Source organism: Leopardus geoffroyi, chromosome C3, assembly GCF_018350155.1.
Source record: "Leopardus geoffroyi isolate Oge1 chromosome C3, O.geoffroyi_Oge1_pat1.0, whole genome shotgun sequence".
In the NCBI taxonomy this organism is placed as follows: domain Eukaryota; kingdom Metazoa; phylum Chordata; class Mammalia; order Carnivora; family Felidae; genus Leopardus; species Leopardus geoffroyi.
The window spans coordinates 108,250,807-108,272,545 of record NC_059338.1 but is presented as its reverse complement, the minus strand read 5'-3'; the positions used below and the strand labels follow the sequence as shown (position 1 = coordinate 108,272,545).

The window sequence follows — 21,739 nt, the reverse complement described above, 5'->3', positions numbered from 1 at the left end:
TAGGCCTTGGTATGTGAACTCCGCCTGGAGCTCTCTTAACCCACCCTGTTCGCTTGCCTAACTCCCATCATTCATCAGGCCTCACAGTATAAACATCACATTTTCCAGGAAGTCTCCCCCTGAGCTTCCATGAGAACACAGAAAGTTCCCCTTCTGTGTGCTCTTAACATATCACTTAGCATATGCCCCCTAAATTTGGGGTGTAAATTTGGGTGAAAAATCTCCCATTGCCGACCAAGGTACATTTCAGGAGAAGGATGCAGCCAACACTCCCAGCACTTGGTCCTGCATGGTGGATCTGGTGCACATCTCACATGCACTGCGCCAGTCCTGATCTGTTAACATCACATATCAGCCAGGGCCCCATCTTTCCTCCGCTTCACTCATTTTTCAGATCCAGGAAATTCCACCTTACATAATTTATAGGTCATCTTAAGAACTGCAAATTCTAGGGGCGCTTGGGTGGCTCAGTCAGTTGGACATCTGACTTCGGCTCAGGTCGTGATCTCACAGTTCACGCATTCGAGCCCCATGTCAGGCTCTATGCTGACAACTCAAAGCCTGGAGCCTGCTTCGAATTCTGTGTCTCCCGCTGTCTCTGCCTCTCCCCTGCTCATGCTCTGTCTCTCTCTCAGAAATAACCATTAAAAAAAAATAATTAAAAAAGAACTGCAAATTCTATCAACAAAGAAGGTGGGGTTATTTTCCTAGGAAACTTTATGACCGTCTCTCCTTAACTCAGCTGTATCTCTCCTATTCATTCTTTAATTCATTTTAGTAAAGAGTTTGTGTACCTGTGTGTGTTTTAATAATAGTATTGAAATTGAGGCGCCTGGGTGGCTCAGTCAGTTAAGCATCCGACTTCAGCTGACATCGTGATCTCGCGGCTCACAAGTTCGAGCCCCATGTCGGGCTCTGTGCTGACAGCTCAGAGCCTGGATCCTGCTTCGGATTCTATGTCTCCCTCGCTTGCTCTGCCTCTCCCCCGCTAGTACTCTGTCACTGTCTCAAAGTAAATGAACATATAAAAAATAAAGAATTGAAATTCACATAAGAAGATGAACTAATTAAAATGAACAATTCACTGGCACTTTGTACATTCACAATATTGTGTAACCGTTAACACTGTCTATAACCACTACCTCTGTCTTGTTCTAAAACATTTTTGTCATCCCAAAGTAAAACCCCTTACCCATTAAGCATTTTCTTCTACATCTCTCTCCCTCCCCCTGGCGCCTGAAAAACACCAATCTGCTTTCTGTTTCCATGGTTTTATGTATTCTGGATATTTCATATAAATGGGATCATACAATATGTGACCTTTTGTGTCTGGCTCATTCACTTAACATAATATTTTGGAAGTTTTTCTGCATTGTAGCATGTGTCAGTATTTCATTCTTAGTTATTGTTGGATAATATTCCACTGTATGTAAATACCAGAGATTGTTTATCCATTCATCTGTTGATGGGCACTTGGCGTGTTTCCACTTTTTAGCTATTATGGATAATACTGCTGTGGACATTTGTGTACAAGTACCTGTTTCGCTACCTGTTTTCAGAGATTAGGGATATATACCTAGGAATAGGATTTCAGGGTTATATGGTAATTCTATGTTTAACTTTCTTGAGGACCTGCGAAACTATTTTCCACAGCAGCTGAACCATTTCACATTTTCACCAGCAATGCTCAAGGTTCCAGTTTCACCACATTCTCACCACCACTTATTTTCCTTTTTTTTTTTTTAAACTATAACCATCCTTTGGGTGTGGTTTTGATTTGCGTTTCCATAATGATCAGTGATATTGAGCAGTTCTTCATATGCTCTGTGACCATTTTTATATCTTCTTTGGAAAAAAATGCTTATTCAAGCCTTTTGCCCTTTTTTAAATTGAGTTGTTTGGGTTTTTGTTGATAATTTATGGGATTTCTTTTTTTATTCTAGATGCTATACCCCTATCTGATACATAATTTATAAATTATTTTTTCATTTTCTTGGTAATGATCTTTGCACAAATTTTTATAATTAATCTGAGTCCATTGCCAAATCCAAGGTCATGAAATTTTATATCCATGTTTTAAAATTTTTTTTAATCTGTCTATAGTTGACACACAATGTTACACTAGTTGCAGATGTACAACATAGTAATTCAGCTTTTCTGTCTGTTATGCTGTGCTCACCACAAGTGTAGCTACCGTCTGTCACCATACAACACTATTCCAGTATCATTGCCTATATTACCTATGCTGGGCCTTTTATTCTGGTGACTTATAACTGAATGTAATGTATCTGTATCTCCCACTCCCTTCGCCCATTTTGTCCATCCCCTTCACCCCCTTTCCTCTGGCTACCATCAGTTCTCTGTATTTATAGGTCTGATTCCGCTTTTTACTTGTTTGTTTATTCTTTTTTTTTTTTAAGGTTCCACAAGTGAGTGAAATCATATGATACTTATTTTCTCAGTCTGACTTATTTCACTTAGCATAATACCCTCTAGGTCTGTCCATGTTGTTACAAATGGCAATATCTCACTGAGAACAAACTGAGGGTTGATGGGGGGGTGGGAGGGAGGGGAGGGGAGGTGATGGGTATTGAAGAGGGCATCTTTTGGGATGAGCACTGGGTGTTGTATGGAAACCAATTTGACAATAAATTTCATATATTAAAAAAAACAAATGGCAATATCTCATCCTTTTTATGGCTGCATAATAGTCCATTATGTGTATACTTATATGTATATCTTCTTTACCCATTCATCTATCAGTAAACATTTAGGTTGCTTCCATATCTTACCTATTGTAAGTAATGCTGCATTAAACATATATTTTTTCAAATTCATGTTTTCATTTTCTTTGAGTAAATACCTAGTAGTGGAATTACTGGATCATATGGTATTTCTATTTTTAATTTTTTGAGGACCTCCATACTGTTTTCCATAGTGGCTGTACCAATTTACATTCCCACCAACAGTGTACAAGGGTTACTTTTTCTCTACATCTTTGCCAATACTTGTTATTCCTTGTGTTTTTGGTTTTAGCCATTGTGACAGGTGTGAGGTGATATCTCATTGTAGTTTTGATATGCATTTCCCTGATGTTGAGCATCTTCTCATCTGTCTGTTGGCCATCTGTATGTCTTCTTTGGAAAACTGCCTTCAGGTCCTCTGTCCATTTTTTAGGTGGATTGTTTGAGGTTGTTTTTTTGTTTGTTTGTTTGTTTTTGGTGGGGAGGGGTGTTGAGTTGTATAAGTTCTTTATATATTTTGGATATTAACCCCTTATTGGATATATCATTTGTAAATATCTTCTATTCAGTAGGTTGCCTTTTTGTTTTGTTGATGGTTTCCTTCACTGTTCAAAAGCTTTTTATTTCGTCCTGCTCTCAATAGTTTAATTTTGTTTTCATTTCCCTTGCCTTAGGAGACATACCTAAAAAAATGTTTCTATAGCCAATATCAGAGAGATCACTGCCTGTGTTCTCTTCTAGGATTTCTTATGGTTTTATGTCTCACATTTAATTCTTAGGTCCATTTTGAGTTTATTTTTGTGTATGGTGTAAGAAAGTGGTCCACTTCATTCTTCTGCATGTTGCTGTTCATTTTTCCCTACACCATTTACTGAAGAGACTATCTTTCCCCATTGTATATTCTTGCCTCCTTTGTTGTAGATGGGTTTATTCCTGAGCTTTTTTCTCTGTTCCATTGATCTATGTGTCTGTTTTTGTGCTGGCACCATACTGATTTGGTTACTACAGCTTTGTAATACATATTGAAATCTGTAATTGTGATCCATACAGATTTGTTTTTTTTTTTTCTCAAGATTGCTTTGACTATTGAGGTTCTTTTGTGGTTCCATACAAATTGGAAAAAAATTATTATTTGTTGTAGTTCTGTGAAAAATGCTGTTGGTACTTTGATAGGGATTGCACTGAATCCAAAGATTTCTTTGGATAGTATGCACATTTTAACAGTATTCATTCTTCCGGGGTGCCTGGGTGGCTCAGTTGGTTAGGTGTCCAACTTCGGCTGAGGTCATGATCTTGCAGTCTGTGAGTCCAAGCCCTGCGTCGGGCGCTGTGCTGACAGCTCAGAGCCTGGGGCCTGTTTCGGATTCTCTGTGTGTGTGTGTGTGTGTGTGTGTCTCTCTCTCAGACCCTCCCCCGTTCATGCTCTGTCTCTCTCTGTCTCAAAAATAAATAAACATTAAAAAGAAAAACAATATTCATTCTTCCAATCCATGACCCTGGACTATCTTTTCATTTGTTTGTATCTTCTTTAATTTCTTTCATTAGTGTTTTATAGTTTTCAGAATACAGATCTTTTACCTCCTTGGTTAAGTTTATTCTTAGGTATTTTATTCTTTTTGGCGATTTATACCTATGCTTTAGTCTGTGTTTTATGGGTTTAGCTCTTATAGCTGGATTGTTGACTCATTTTGAGGAGTTTTTGTTTGTTTTTATATATGGTACAAAATAAAAGTTCAACTTTCTTCTTTTGCATGTGCATATACAGTTGTCCCAGCACCATTTGTTGAAGAGACTCTTCATTCCCCATTGAATGGTCTTGCCATGCTGTTGAAAATTAAGACTTAGAACAACCATTATATGCCATAGAATGTCTTTTACACTAGAGAAACAAAATGAAATAATTTCTGATATGTGTCCATCCCTTACAGGTCTCAGTGTCCAATCAAAGAGTTGATAGTTAAATTACCTATTAGAGTGCAGTGAGTGAAGTACACTGGTAGATGTAAATATAGGATGTTTAGGATTACAGAAAAGCCACATCAAAATCAGAATAAATACATTCCATGTACATAGGACATCTTGGGCTAACAGATGTGACAGACATTTAAACAATAAATCTAATACTGACATAGATACAAAATAGAACTTTTAAAGAAATGAATGATGAACTCTATGGGTAGGTTTTCAGGGATGGTTTCAGAGTACACAGCTTCTGAATTTGTTTCCAGAGTATGGGTGACAGGAGTGGAGAGGGGCCATTTTGAACTAAGAAAGCAGTAGACCCACAGGCTAGGAGTATGAAAACGTGGCATATTTTATCACTTCTGAATACCCAGTACTTAATATTATACTTGGCACATAATAGGAATATATTAAAGATTTGAGTGAATTAATGAAAGATTGAATGATTAGATGATTATGTAGAGCTAGCAGATCAGGTGGCTCTGAATGTTTCTGAGAGATATTGATTCAAATGAAGACGGAACTTTAGATCTGATGTACTTTGTAGTGCTGATTAATCTTGATAGAAATATAAACAGAACCTTAATGTGATTATATTTTTCTTTTTCAATAGGTATTACAGGTAAAATTCAAAACATATAAAAAATATTCACTGACGAATAATTTGCTCCCTCCCCTGGCCAATATTAAATAATAACCTTTACGATGGTTTTCATTCATTCCTTCTGAGTACGTTACTCGGCTTCTGTCTTTAGTCAAAATGTGTTTCTATGTGTATGTTGGGAGAAGGGAATTTATACATAAAAATTATCACATTTTAAAATGTGTAGATCTTCTAAAACCGCAGTTTTTCAGCTGAGGGAATACATTAGGATTCAGTCAAGGCAGCAGAACCATTATAAGTATTATAGCATAAGGGATTTATTGTAGGAATAAGGTCTTACTCAATTGTGGAAGAAGCTGTGAATTAAGGATCTAAAGATAGTGGATCAGAGACATGTCCCCAGGCATGTCCAGCCACTGGAGGGACCCCTGGAGGCTGGTAGACAAGTCCATGGGAGCATTGCCTCTGTTTCTGGGAGTAAGCCTGCAGTTGTTGTTAGTCTGCAGGGCCAGTGGTCAGGAAAAAGAGCCAGTCACAGAACCGAGAAGAGGGAAGACAAGCTGGAATTTGCCAGCACCTCTGAATTTTACTGTATTTTAAAAAGCATGACTTTCAGAGAATATTGGCCAGTATTTGTTTCATTTACACCTCTAAATCTCATGCAGTTTTCTCTCTAAACTCTGAACCATTCTTGGCAAGTTGTTACAGAACAGAACCACTACAAGAGACAGTTTCAGGAGGTTCCTTGCCTTGTGCAATGTCACTTAAAAGTAGAGCTAAGTATAGAACCCTGGTTTGCTACCTCTTCCTCAACTGCTTTTCTTATACTCAGCGCTCTGACCCCTTACAATTGGGCTAAAGTTCATTGTTAGTTAATCACTTTTTCTTTTTCTCTCAGCAACCATTTTTACTATGTCTGGGCTTATTTTATAACCTGAGGAAATGAAGTGCTGAGAACTCAAATAACGTACTGATGTCTGCCATATGCAGGTTACACATCTAGTCACTATTGCCATTTTACATGGGAATTAGTGCTTCGAGGTGTGTGTGGGGGGGGGTGGGAAATGGTGGCTTTTCTTCCTTACATATTGGCCAAGGATGTCCTTGGCAAGCTGAGAGGTAGCATGGAGATAAAAGGACAGATCTGTCTTGGCCAGTCTCATTCTTTGTTTCTTATCATAGTTACTGACAGATGAGTTGGTAATCAGAAAATATTTAAATTGAATATAATCATCATAATAGTAGATCATTAAATTTTAAAACTCTCTGTAATGCCAATTAATTTGTGGTCATGTTAAAGCTCCCAACATCATAATTGTTGCATATATGAATATAAGTAATAATTCCCTGATCCAAAGCCTTAAATATTCAGATTTCCCTCCTTCAACATTTTGTTTAATAAGAGAAGGATCCAAACAAGATTACATCAACATTTACTTAAAAGTATATGAACAGGGGCACCTGGGTGGCTCAGCCGGTTGAGTGTCCAACTCTTGATTTCGACTCAGGTCATGATCTCATGCTTTATAGGATCAAGCCCTACTTCGGGCCCTGTACTGACTGCATAGAGCTAGCTTGGGATTCTCTCTCTTGTTTCTCTCTGTCCCTCTACCACTCATGCACGCTCCACACCCCTCCCCCCCGCAAAATAAACATTTTCTTAAGAAGTATATGTATAACACATAACTTTCATACATTATCCAGTATTATTCTGTGAAAACTCCATGTGGTACATCAGTGCATAGTATTAAAGCTTTAAAAATGCAATAAAATAACAAATTCCCCAATCATTTTTCCCTTGGTGGATTCCCATTTATATCCTCAATTTCAGATGTCCTTTTCTTTGAGAAACTTCCAGCAGTCACCCTGACTTTCCCTCCTCCATGAAGTTTTATTTTGAAGTTTTTCCTTGGAAAAAGAGCTATCAAGTAGAATTAGATGCAAGAGTTCCACACTATAGATACAAACAACTGGAAACTAACCAGAGCTACTGGCTGACAATTGAACATCTCAGTAAAAGTGAATTGTTGATATTTCAATATACATATGCTCATAAGACCTTCTTTTAGAGGCTGAAATAAATGTGATCTCAATAAACTTGTGATCTCAATCACAAATATATTAACCATAGTTTTGATTTGTTTGTTTGGATGCAGGTAATTTTTGTGTTTTTTTGGTTTGGTTTTTAGGGAATGAGAACATTGTAACATTTAATTTTGCCAAAATAAAATTTTACTAGCATTTTATTTAAATGTCCCTTAAAAATTATCCTCATTTTGGGTTGTAGTTCTTGAAGCATTATTCAGATATTTTATATGTCTTTACAAGTTAATTAGGTCCCCGACTGAAAGTTTTGACACCTGTTTTTTCCTTACCATTTTACTTCTCCTACCTTATGATTATTTTTAATTATTTTTTCGGCTAACCTGAGCTGCTTGCATCCAACTCTGCCATTATATTCCCAGCACCTAGCAGAGGGCCTGGTATAATAGTGGACTCTCAGTCCATGTTCTCAAAATTTCACACAGCCATAGATGCCAAGAGAATGATATGGCAGTATACTAGGATAAAGGCCCCTGGGAAATTTATTTACATTAGGGCTCGGGGAAGGCCTAATCTAATACCTAATGACAAGAATGAGCTATCCATGCAAATAACCATGGACTGCTCATGTCAAGTGTTCTGGCAGAGCAGAGACCTGTGATTGGGAATCAGTGTTGCACACTTAAGGATCATGACTAGCTGAGAGGAAAGGAATAATAGGTAAAGTTTGGGGTAGGGAAGAGACTACATTATGAATGGTTTTATACATCAGTGGCAGTTTAGATTTTATCTTTATTGCATTAGAAAGTCACTGGATAGTGTTCCTCTTGGGGAAAAAACCCAAAACACCAAAATAGGGTTTAAACTCTTTATTATATATTTTGTTTTTAAAGTTACTGTAGAACTCAAATTATCCTGAAGAAATCTCTATCTAAAAATAAGAGGAATCTCTACAAATAAGTACAGTTAACCAACTGATAACAAATAGTTTTCCAGTTATCATATTTTTAGGATAAATGTCTGTGATTATTTTTCATATTGAAGAATATCCACTATAAGGGATTATCTCAGTTGATTAGCAGCAGAACAAGACTTAAGTATCTTCTGGTCAGGCATCTTTTGTCCAAAGCTCAGCTGTAATGCCATACCAAGAAAGTCTTCATGTTGAATAAAAAAACTGTTCACTGAACACATAGACCATCTAGAACTTTTTATTCTTTTTAGTGGAATATTTTGGAAACATCAACACCATTTATCCTACTTACGGTTTTTCATAATATACAATTTTTGAAATGGGGCTCTTAAATTGCAGTACTATTCCCACAGAATTAGTCAAGAAAGAATGGAAGATGGGCAGAAGAACCTTAGGATAAATTGGCTGAGCCGGGAAAAATGACCATAGCCTTCCTAAACATATATTTTCATGTATGCATGTGGCATATACTTATGCCATCTTGTGTACTGATAATTTCAGAGAATGATGCTTTTCCGTATTTATAATCTCTTCCCAGAGATTGACTGAATAGCTTTTGTTAACTTAGATGATTACTTTACTGTTACTTGTTTAGCACTTTATAATTGCCCAATTGTTTTTACCCTCACACAGGGTTTAATATATTTCCACGGGTTTAATCCTGTATGTTAGATAACAGGTGGAAATCACTATTCCATTTCCTTGTTTTTTATGGGCAGTGTAGAAATACATTAAATCACTGTTTTAGTATACTAGAGAAATATTTCTTCTACACCTCTCCTAACCTCATATTCCCTAGCATGCTATAGATAATCTGTTTTCTCTGTTTGCTATCTTTTATTCATAATAGGTGATCACCTGTTTCACCAAGAGATGTCTGATGGTGGATTTTATTGTATTTATCTGAACCAGGACTCATTGTGCTTCCTGAATCTGTGGTTTCTTATATATCATCAGTTCTGAAGAATTCTCAGCTATTAACTCTTTGCTGTTGTCTCTTTTCCTTACTTTCTATTCTCTCTTTTTGGAATACCAATTAAATATGTTGGACCTACCCCTCCATGTCTCTTTTCTTTTAAACTTGCCATTTTAAAATTTAAGTTAGTACATTTCCTGGAATTTTCTCAAATCTGTATTCTAGTTTATTAATTTTTTCTTGAGCTACGTGTAAAATGTTATTTGCCACATCTACTGTATATTTCATTTTAGTGACTGTATTTTTCATTTCTGGAAGTAGTATTTGTTTTTCAAATCTATTTTGACTCTTGATAATACCTTGGTTTTTTACTCCTCAATTTTATTCTATCCAGTATGTACTTAATAATTTTAAGCATTTATTTATTTATTCATTTATTATTTTTTAAACAATACAAATTTATTGAATTGTTCATATGGTGATTTCATTATCAGAAGTTCTTGGTAATGAATTTGATAATGGGGTTGAATTTTCCTCTTGCTAATAAAGAATAATTTGTGGGTGGGGGTATATAAAATAATCTGTTCAAGAGCTTGTCTTTAGTGGTCTTTGTCCCTGAGAATCCTTTTTGTCTATTTGAGGGCATGTTTTCCAGACAGGTTTTACTTGCATCTATTTCTGACAAATGTCCCAGGGTTATGAAAAGTCTGATTCCAGTTTTATATAAATAATTCAGAATGGGTATTCCTAAACCAGTACAGTAATATAAATTACAGCTACCAAACACACATGAGGGATTTCCCATTATTTTTCATCTTCTGGGGAGATCTCTGTTTTTTCAACAAGCTCTCTTGCCAATATAGTCATATTTTCTCATTCTTCTCTATTTCTGATACAAAGTGCTTTGTCAAACCTTTAAGGGCCCCAGATCTAGGTAGACAGCTCATTTAAAAACCTTTCCCTATGAGTGAAGTCACATGATATTTTATGAGGATTTTAAGATACAAAACAGATGAACATAAGGGAAGGGAAGCAAAAATAATATAAAAACTGGGAGGGAGACAAACATAAGAGACTCTTAAGTATGGAGAACAGAGGGTTACTGGAAGGGTTGTGGGAGGAAGGAGGGACTAAGTGGGTAAAGGGCATTAAGGAATCTACTCATGATATCATTGTTGCACCATATGCTAACTAACTTGAATGTACATTTAAAAAATAAATTAAAAATAAAAAAAAATCTTTCCCTATTTGGGATGTAAGGATTAGCCTATTGCCTCTATATGGCCATGGGAAAAAAAAAAATCTGTTCCCTGCTACATCTGAAACTAATATAATATTGGATGTCAACTATACTTAAATAGTAAATATTTTTTATCTATTTCAAGTTTTTATTTAAATTTTAGTTAACATATGGTGTAATATTAGTTTCAGGAGTAGAATTTAGTGATTAATCACTTACATATAACACCCAGAGCTCATCACAAGTGCCCTCCTTACTGTCCATCACCCGTTAGGCTGTGTCCCCACCCATCTCCCAGTCTGTTCTGTACAGTTAAGAGTCTCTTACGGTTTACCTCCCTCTCTTTTTTCTTTCCCTTTTCTGTATATTTAAGAAACAAAACAGATGAGTATAGGGGAAATGAATAGTAAAATAATAATAATAATAATAATAATAATAATAATAATAATAATCTATTCTCTTGATTTAGTTAGAGTGGTTAAAACCCTGAAGTCAATAACAATGTCAGTTAATAATTTGAGTTTCACTTGCCTTTTTTGTTATTTTATTTTATTTATTTTATTTTTTTAAGTTTATTTATTTTTGAGAGAGTTGGGGAGAGGCAGAGAGAGAGACACACACACACACAGAATCCGAAGCAGGCTCAATGCTCCAAGTTCTAGGCACAGAGCCCAGTGCAGGCTCAAACCTACAAACTGTGAGATCATGACCTGAGCCAAAGTTGGACACCCAACCGACTGAGCTACCCAGGCTCCCCCCTCCTTTTGTTATTGTAAATCCTGTGCACTTATCTAGTAAAATATTGGCAGAATTTAATTCTCTTAATTATTTTTTCAATAGTTATTTCTTTTGAAGTATTTCAAGCTATAAAAATTTTTAATGACTTAAAAAATATGTATCATTACCTCAAAGACAAGAAATAACACAAAATTAAAGTTAACATTGTGTTAACAGAAAAGTTATAGTTTTATAATAAAGGACTGTTGACTTACTGATTTTTTTTTATATTTTAAGGTCATAGGTCTTTCATACGTTGTGTTACTGATTTAATTCATCACATGACGGGGAAAAATATGATCTGTATAAGTACTCTTTTTTCCCATTGGGTGTTTTAGTTAATATTTGCTCTTATTTGGTTCCCTGCCATCTTTTCCATTTTAAGGTATTTTTAATACATCATATATTTAAACACTCCCTTATGAGAGCACATCAGATGTTACATGTTTCTCACATTGGCCATTTTATGGAACTTGAGCTATTAAGCTCTAATTATGGTGTCTCTCAGGATCACAACCTTTCCTCTGTATTCACAGATTTTAATATTTCTTCCTGTTACCCTCCATTCAGCAGAACTCCTAATTCTTTAAAATTGACTTTCTTGAAATCCAATACTTATGTGTCACAAAACCGGATGATCCAATTTGCTTTTTTGGCAGACACCATGTAAAACTCTGCCCATTGCAAAATTGAACAAATGATACTAGAACTTTCTATTTTCTAGACTACTCTGGTAGAAAAGGATATAGAAAGACTTGAGGGTTATATGAGATTTGTCATGAGATAATTTATGCTAGTTCTCTGATCTCAGCTTTATCACTTTATAAGTGAATAACAGAGACATATTTATAAGGACTATTAATTTAATGGTTCCAAAGAACTTTTGAGATACAGCTTGCTGGTAAAACGTAGAACTGTGTGTGTGTGTGTGTGTGTGTGTGTGTGTGTGTGTGCGTGCGCGCGGATATGCATATATATATATATATGTGTGTGTATATATATATATATGTATATATATATATACACACACACACACAATATATTTCATAAAAAGAAAACTTAGAAAATGGACTGTAGACTTGAAGAACTGTACTAGCATAAGCTTTAGTTTCTCAGTGTTTTCCAGTTTCATCTTCTACCATGTATGTAGTACTCCTTTGAAATTATTAGCAATTTAATGTAGGTAGAAGAGTAGAAATTTTGTGCTAAGTAACTGATCACAGGTGAGAATGTGTAAAGAAGAATTAAAATAGAGGCCAAATGCTGCTCCACTATCAGGCCCTGTTGTGTAACTCTGGTTTCCACTAGGTGGCCTTAGCCTAGCCTCTGATCCTCATTTCCTCATAGGTAATATGGGGTTAGTAATAGTTTTTACTTCCCACAGATGGTTATTGTGAAGAAGCATTCAGTATCAAAGTCACAAAAGCTGTTTCATGAACTGTATATACAGTAATAATCCATGAACTTAGTTCTTAGAACTTGAAAAAAGGAGGTCATTCAGAGATTAAGAGGATATACTTGTGAACCTCATAAGGTTGGAATGATGGCAGTTGTCAACCAGAAGGTCAGAAATACTAAAAATAGGAAATTAAAAATTATCACCAAATAGTAAGGTTATTATTGATAACAATACATACTAAGTTATTTGCAAGAACAAAAGGAATTAAAAACAAATTTATTTGTTGAGAGGATAGGACTAATGAAATTAATTGCATCCAAATTTCTCAATAATTTTTTCCTTTTATCAATCTGAGGTAAAGAATTGAAGTTGTAAAACTGTGACTGTAAAATTTACAACTAAGCACTCTCAAAATAATAATGTAATTTTACCATACATGTTTGCAGTGCAAAGACTTGTATAACTTTAATGAAAAATATCCCTGAAAAAAAAATGAAATGGCTAATCATTTTTTACTTTGTCTTTTAGCATACGGCGGCATCAAGAAAGAAGAGCAATTTTAACGCCCATTTTAACAGATTTTTCTGTCCGAATAACTGGAGCACCTGCTATCATTTTCACCAAAATAATTTCTCCAGAAAATATGCACACTGAGGTTAGATTTTTATTTAGGTTTTATTTCAGTCTATGTAATGGAGTAGCTTCTCTTTGTAAGTTAGGGATTTTCTTAGTTTTAGTGTACAGGATGTCAAATTGCTTATTATTAATAAGTTACTATAACCAGAAATGATTGAGTACTTTCTAGTGCTGTTTAGTTATTGCTTTTCATGTAGTTATTCATAACTACATCAAATCCTCATAATAATTCTGAGGATTTATAACTACATTCAATCCTCATAATAACCCAGTTAACTCCTTCTATCCTCATTTTATAGATGAGGGAATTGAAGCCTAGAGAGGCTAACTCAAATAACTTGTCCATATTTTCACAAGTAGTAAGTAGCAGAGCATGCATGGTATGAGCCCAACTGGTCTGACTCCAAACCATACACTCCTGACCCTGACCTCTACAACCTCCTCCTGCTTTCCGGTGAAAGCAACAACGTTGACAGTGTTCTCATGGATTACTTCACATGGAAAATTGTACATGGATTACCTTAGTCTTCACAACATCCTTGTGAAATAGATATTACTAGTATCCATATTTTTAGTTAATGTTTTTGAGAGAGAGTGTGTGAGTGGAGTAGGGTCAGAGAGAGAGGGAGACACAGAATCCAAAGCAGGCTCCAGGCTCCGAGCTGGACTCAAACTCACGAACCGTGAAATCTTTACCTGAGCCGAAGTTGGATGCTTAAGCGACTGAGCCACCCAGGTGCCCCTACTAGTATTCGTATTTTATGGATCCAGAAACTAAGATCAAAAGAGATTAGGTAACTTAACCAATGTTACTAGCCAGTTACTGGTGGATCCAGATTTCAAGTCTGATCACTATGGTATAATGCCTCTATGCTTAGAATAGAAATATAAGAATAATGTCCATCATAATTTTAAAAGTATTCTTCACAGAAATTTATGTTATGCTAAAAACCTAAACTCTTCGATCATTCACAGTTAGAGGCAGTTATGAAAAGTTCAGAAAAATTAAGTAAAGATTAAATATATTAATCTAAGCTAATAAAACCTCACATTCATTTTCTGAGTTTTTAAAAATAATATTTTTATGGATGTTGTTTATTTGATGTTTATAATTGCCCTGTAGGGAAAGCTAGGTTAGGTATAGTATCTTTTCTTATCCACAAAAAAAATGTATAAAAATTAAGTAGGTCTGCAAATATCTTATTTAGTAACACAGTTGATTTAAAGTACATGAATTTATTTCTTTTCATCATTACTTGAGGAATAAAATTTCTACCTATAATTAGTAAAAGCAGGGAACTTGTGGGAGTATAAGTTATTTAACCCAAAAAAAGGAATATTCATTCCCGACTTGCTGTTCTTTATGGCTGTATTAAAATCTACTCTAAGCTCTGTAGTTTGCATTTGGACCAGTCATAGGTCTCCTTTAAGTCCGTTCCCTTGGATGACACTAATAAGGATAAGGTTCAGTGGACGTTTCCAAGCATTCGAACATTGTCCACATTCACTTCATGACAAGAGGCAGAACTTCTCCTTATTAAGTGAAGCTTCTGGATTGCTTTTCACTTCTTTCTTCCTTTCCTGAATGGCTTTCCAACAATGAATGTTCAAATGACTCAAGTTATGCAGAACAGCATCAGTTAAGTGGTAGACATCTACCTAATGCTGCCAAGATCTTAGCAGCTTGAAAAAGTGAAAGTAATTAGTCTAGCTATCTTTGGCTTCAGCACTCTCTTTTGTTATATATCATTTGGAGGGTATACTTTGGAGGAGACTCAGACCATACCACTTGTAACTGTAATTGCTTGCCTACAATTGCCTGTTTATATCTGTCTGCCCAACTAGATTGTAACCTCCTTCCTCAAGAGCAAGTTGCCATTTAAAGCCAATCTATTTTTTGTGATATCCCTAGCAGTCTACTATAGTGCATGTTACTTAGGAGATGCTCAGTAAATATTTGTTAGTTTGAATGAATGAACAAGATTATGCTAAAGAATTACATCATCTCTTACATATGGAAATGATAGTTTGAGGTATGAAAAAGCCAAATGTATATGAAATGGTAAAAAATTAGTGTTTATGTTGTTAGTTTGTTTCCCTGCAACTAGTGCACAGCCCAGTGCACAGCGGGACCTCATAAATGTTTATTAAATTATTCCATTAAACTCTGTTGAGTGCCTACGCTGTCCATTTCTGCTATTCTCATTAACATATGAACTTGAGTCCCAGGAGAATGCATCAACGTAGTAGAGGTCAAATAAGTAAGAATGATAAATTATCATCTAATGGCAATCATGTATCTTTATCTGTATTCAGTTTTTTGTTTCTGTTTTTGTTTTTGTTTTTGTTTTTGTTTTTTGCCCCTTTCAGGAGATTTTAGTGTGTGGCCATTCCTTGGAAGTGAATATAACCACAAACCTGGACTTCTTCCTAAGTGTGGCTCAAGTTCAACTCTTACATCAGTTAATAGTAGCAAATATGACTGGACTGGAACCATCAAGCAAGGCCACAGAGGTAACTGTTACCTGATTTTGATTAGTCTTACTGCATTTGTGCCAACTTTATATTCATAATAGGAAAACTATAATTAAATGCTTTCTGCTAATTATTCTATATTTAATTTTATTCAAAATATGGTCATAAATTATATTGGATTGGTGTTCTCTGTTTTTGAAATTTGTTTGGTCTCTCTTTGCCTATCATGTCCATTTGCAGAATTGTTGTGGCTTAGCCTCAGAAAAGCCTCTGTTAAAATATATGATTTTAGTATCCTGCTGCAGTTTTTTTAAAAAGTACAACACAAGAAACCTGGTGTAGCTTTCACTTACTCAGATATATTACAGGGATAGGGCCTCTTTTGGAAGTGAACTTTGTAATCGCACTATGGGAATATCTTCAATAAATAACTTCTAAAGCATTCATTTCCCATGCTCAGTGAAGAATGGACACAATCATAAAAGTTGAATGCCTGCCTAGAATTTTAATTTTGATCCGGTGTTGGTTGGAAGCCTGCTTTGTAACCACAAAGCATGTCAGTGTGAAACAAAGAAAGCTTCTTATTAGATGCTTCTCAAGATATATTTTCTTTCTTTTTTGTTTCCATACTTCTATAATCCTATCTGTACTTAGGGTACATCTCCTATAAAAATTCAAGTCAAGAAATCATTTACCTGTGAAAAAGACATTGATTTTATTTTTGTCAAGAGATACACTGAAGACTCGTGAGTTCTGTTTATTAAAAAGGAAGGGAAGGAAGAGGTGTTCACTGAGAGCTACTTGATGCTAGGCAGTGTGCCAGGCATTTTCACGTAAGTTGAGCATATTATCACAACCATCTTGTGAGATTGATATGGGCATTATTAACACTTTACATATAAGGCTCAGAGATGGTAGGTGACCTTCCTGAAATCATTCATGCATAGCTAAAACATGGTGGAACTGAGATTTTAATTTAAGTCTTTCAAGTCAGTGCTCTTTCCATTCTACCACAGTTTGTGTATTATAACTATTAGTCTATCAGTCTTCTTTATTTTTAAAAAAAATATTTCAAAATGATAAAGCTGTAAATTTTTATAAATGAAGATTCTCTAACTAGACTGTCTTTTACCATCCATGATTTCTGTTTGCTCAGTATCTTTCTTAAAAGGTCTGTAGAGCTGGGGCTCCTGGGTGGCTCAGTCAGTTAAGTGTCTGACTTTGGCCTAGATCATGATCTCACTATTCCTGAGTTCAAGACCCACATCGGGTTCTTTGCTGACAGCTCAGAGCCTGGAGCCTGTTTCAGACTCTGTGTCTCCTTCACTCTCTACCCCTCCCCCACACTGTGTCTCTCTCTCAAAAATAAACATTAAAAAAGGGGGGGGGGCTGAAGAGCTATGTGGTCTCTAAAATATCAACTTTTTTCTAATATATATTAGACAGTCTATAAGGATATAATTATATGACTTGAAAATAAATAGAGCAAAAGATATTTTCCCATGGCATTTTCGATGAAGTCCTTGAAGAAAGTAGGGTTGGAAACAATATTTAAAAAATTTTTTTGAATGTTTATTTTTGAGAGGGAGAGAAAGAGCATGAGCAGGGGAGGGGCAGAGAGAGAGGGAGACAGAATCCAAAGCAAGCTCCGGGCTCCAAGCTGTCAGCACAGAGCCCAACGCGGGGCTCAAACTCTCGAGCTGTGAGATTATGACCTGAGCCGAAGTCGGACGCTCAACCAACTGAGCCACCCAGGTGCCCCATGGAAACAATATTTTACATTCCTATATTATTTGTGCTAAGTTTGTGAATCTCTCACTCATATCAGTAAAACCAAATTCATAGATTTCTGATGTGTTTTAGGAATTTATACATCTTAGCAAATTTGTCGTTAACTCTTTATTTACTTTGGGCAGTTATGAATAAAACTATAAATATTCATCTTCAGACTTTTGTGTGGACAGAAGTTTTCAATTCCTTTGGGTAAATAGAAAGGAGTGTGATTGCTGGATCATATGGTCAGAATATATTTGGTTTTATTAAAAAAAAGAAAAAAAAAAGAAAACCACCAAACTGTCTTCGAAAGTGGCTTGTACGATTTTGCCTTCCCACTGGCAATGAAAGAGAGTTCCTGTTGATACACATTCTCACTAGCATTTGGTGTTGTCAGTGGTCTAGATTTGGGCATTCTATTAGATGTGTAATGGTGTCTTTTGTTGTTTTAATATTCATCTCCCTGATGATCTATGAAGTAGAGCATCTTTTTGTATGCTTATTTTCCATCTGCATATCTTCTTTAGTGAAGGGTCTGTAAAGTCTTTGGCTCATTTTTTAATTGGGTTGTTTTCTTACTGTTGAGCTTTATGAGTTTCTTTGTATATTTTGGATAACAGTCCTTCATCAAATGTGTCTTTTGCAAATATATTCTCCTAGTTTATGGCTTTTTTTCCCTAATTCCCTTGATATTGTCTTTCACAGAGCTGAAGTTTTTAATTTTAATAATTTTTTCATGGATCGTATCTGTAGTGTTGGATCTAAAAAGGCATCACCATACCCAAGATCATCTAGGTTTTCTCTTATGTTCTTTTCTAGGTCTTATAGTTGTGTGTTTTACATTAAGTCTATAGTCTCAGTCTTGAGTTCGTTTTTGTGAAGGGGATAAGGTCTGTATGTAGATTCATTTTTTTTACATGTGAATGTCTAGTTTTTCCAGCATCATTTGTTAAAGAGACTGTCCTTTGCTCCATTGTATTCCCTTTGCTCCTTTGTCAAAGGTCATTTGACTGTATTCATGAGGGTCTATTTCTGGGCTATCTGTTGTCTTCCATTGACCTTTTTGTCCATTCTTTCACCAATACCATGCTGTCTTGATTACTGTAGCTTCATAGTAAGTCTTAAAGTATGGCAGTGTCAGTTCCCCCAACTTTGTTCTTCTCCTTCGCTGTTGTAGAAGCTATTCTGTCTCTTTTGCCTCTTCACATAAACTTGAGAATCAGTTTGCCAATAGCCATGAAATAACTTCCTGGAATTTTTACTAGGATTGCATCAAATCTATAAATCAAGTTAAGAAATGACATCTTGACAATATTGAGTCTTCCTGTCCATGAACACAGAATATCTCTCCACTTATTTAATTCTTTGATTTTGTTCATCTCAGTTATATAGTTTTCCTATTTATATCTTGTATATATTTTGTTAGATTTATACCTAAGTGTGCCATTTTTGGTATGCTACTGTAAATGCTATTGCGCTTTTAATTTTAAATTCCACTCATTAATTGTTGGTGTACAGAAATGTAATATAATTGATTTTTGCATATTAACCTTATATCCTGCAACCTTGCTGTAATCACTTACTCATTCCAAGAGTTTTTATGTGAATTCTTTCAGATTTTCTACATAGACGATCCTGCCATCTGTGAACAAAGATCGTTCTTTTTTCCTAATCTATAATACTTATATGTCCTTTTCGTGCCTTATTGTACTAGAAGGAACTTCCAGTATGTTGAAAAATAGTGGTGAAAGAGGACATCCTTGACTTCTACCTGGTCTTAGTGGGAAAGTTTCAAGTTTCTCACTCTAGGTTTTTTGTAGATGTTTATCAAGTTGAGGACGTTTCTCTCTGTTCCTAGTTTACTGAGAGTTTTTATCATCAATGGGTTTGGATTTTGTCAAGTACTTTTGATGCATCTATTCATATGATCATTTGATTTTTCTTTTCTAATTTGTTGATGTGATGGATTACATTAATTGAGTTTTAAATGTTAAATGAGCCTTGTATACTTGGGATAAATCTCAGTATAGTGTATAATTCTTCTTATGCATCGTCGATTATATTTACTAATAATTTGTTGGAGATATTTGTGTCTTTATTCATGAGAGATAGTGATCTGTAGTTTCTTTTGCATGTGATCTCTTTTTCTGGTTTTGATATTAGGGCAATCCTGGCCCCATAGATTGAGTTAGGAAATATCTCTTCTGCTTCTGTCCCCTGAAAGACATTGTACAGAATTGGTATAATTTCTTCCTTAAATATTTGCTAGAAATCAGTGACTCCACCTAGGCCTGATGATTTCTTTTTTGGAGGTTATTAATTATTGTTTAAGTTTCTTTAACAGATACAGGGCTATTCAGACCTTCTGTTTTTTCTTGTATGAATTTTGTCTCTGATTGTCTTTCAAGTTATTGGTCCATTTCCTTGAAATGGTCATCAAATGTGTGGACATGGAGGTGTTCATAATATTCCTTTATTATCCTCTTAATTTCCATAAGATCTGTAGTGATGTCCCCTCTCTCATTTCTGATACTAGTAGTTTTATTCTCCCCCCACACCCCGCCTTTTTTTTTTTTTTTTTTAGTTAGCCTGGCTAGAGGCTTTTATTGATTTTTGCTCTAATTATTATTATTTCTTTTCTTCTATTTCATTTGGATGGTGATAATATTTCCACACAGTCTTTGACAAGGTTTTATTTGAGAGATTAATTTAAAAGTTGTTCAAGAACGTGGTGAGTGATTTTTGTTAATAGAGGAAACATCTACACTATAAACAAAGGGGAAGAAAGATGGACAAACCTTTGGAAATAGAAGTGAAAACAGTGGAACGATCTAAGGATTATTGCTTAAATCAACACTTACTAATTTTGATTGTATGGACAATGCACAAACTTTCAAGTACATAGCTAAAAGAGAAGCACTTCAGGGGTGCCTGGGTGGCTCAGTCAGTTAAATGTTCAACTTCAGCTCAGGTCATGATCTCACAGCTTGTGGGTTCAAGCCCTGCATCAGGCTCTTTGCTATCAGTACAGAACCTGCTTCGGATCCCTCTCTTTTTGCCCCTCCCCAGCTCTCTCTCACTATTTCTCTCAAAAATAAATAAAACATTTAAAGAAAAGAGAAGCACTTCAGGCAATAAAATGACCAGCTGATGGTTTAGGCAAATTGCCTTTCATATTGATCAAAACTTTTCCAATATATTTGCTCTGAACAATGTACTCTGGATGGGGTGAGGCCGCTAGATCATTCAGCCTATATTTGTCATTTTTGATTTTTAGTGTTCCCTTCTAGTGCTATGACTTTCATGATTGCTGACTCCTAGAATGTTTCTTTTGTTTAAATTAACCTTTTCTTGTTTCTCTATACATATATTGACAAGCTGAGAAAGAACATAGATAAACTTTTAATATTCAAAAATCCAAAGTGCATTCCATATTTAAAAAGTACATGTCCCTTCATATTCCACTCTATAATTCATGTCTATGATGACAATTAGTTCTATAACACAAGAACAGGAGTGTTATTTGGGTTTCTTACATCCTAGTTCCCTGCCATTTACATGAGGTTGGAGTCAATCTCCTAGATAACTTGATAGTCAAGTCCAAATGTATAATTCTAACTTTTCTCTGGAAATGAAGCTCCACTACTCCTCCTTGATTTCTTTCCCATTGTTTAACAGGGTTGTGGTGATTTACACAATTGGTTTACTCTTTAGAAGATTCTTTGCCTTCTTTCAAGATAACCTTGGTCTCATAAAAGCCAATTTTATTAAAGTGATTATTAGTAGTATAATCATGACATTGATGCAATAAGAATTAACAAGGGTGATTATTTAGTAACATGTACCCATAAATGTCAGGAAATCTTTGAAAGAGAATGTGAATAAACAGAGAACTAAAGATTTTAATTTGTGCAAGTCTGTTTATGGAAGAGTAATGCAGGCCATTTTTATATAATAAAAGGGGACTAAAATATCATTACAAGTTTTCCTAAAACGGTTAGTATGCAGGACATTATAAGGAATTGTTCAAATACAAAACAGACAAATCCTATCTTTATATCATTTTATTTCAGTTGCTGTCACAGCATAAAGAAAAAAACACAGCATAAAGAAAGATGATTTTGAATCACACTTTGAAGTATTAGACCACTTTAAAGTAAGATGAAAACTGAGTAGTCTGTCTGAATCTGTAAAACC

The 21,739-nt window shown here is 35.2% G+C and overlaps 1 protein-coding gene across 10 annotated transcripts in view; it reads left to right on the top strand.

Annotated features, from left to right (window-relative positions):
• VPS13B (vacuolar protein sorting 13 homolog B) overlaps window positions 1–21,739 on the top strand; it is an 811,203-nt gene that overhangs the window by 523,166 nt on the left and 266,298 nt on the right. For all 10 annotated transcript variants that reach the window (XM_045454090.1, XM_045454093.1, XM_045454091.1 and 7 more), the window contains 2 exons: window positions 13,187–13,313; window positions 15,665–15,808. In XM_045454090.1, the coding sequence (XP_045310046.1) occupies window positions 13,187–13,313; window positions 15,665–15,808 (271 nt within the window). The remainder of the gene's footprint in view (window positions 1–13,186; window positions 13,314–15,664; window positions 15,809–21,739) is intronic.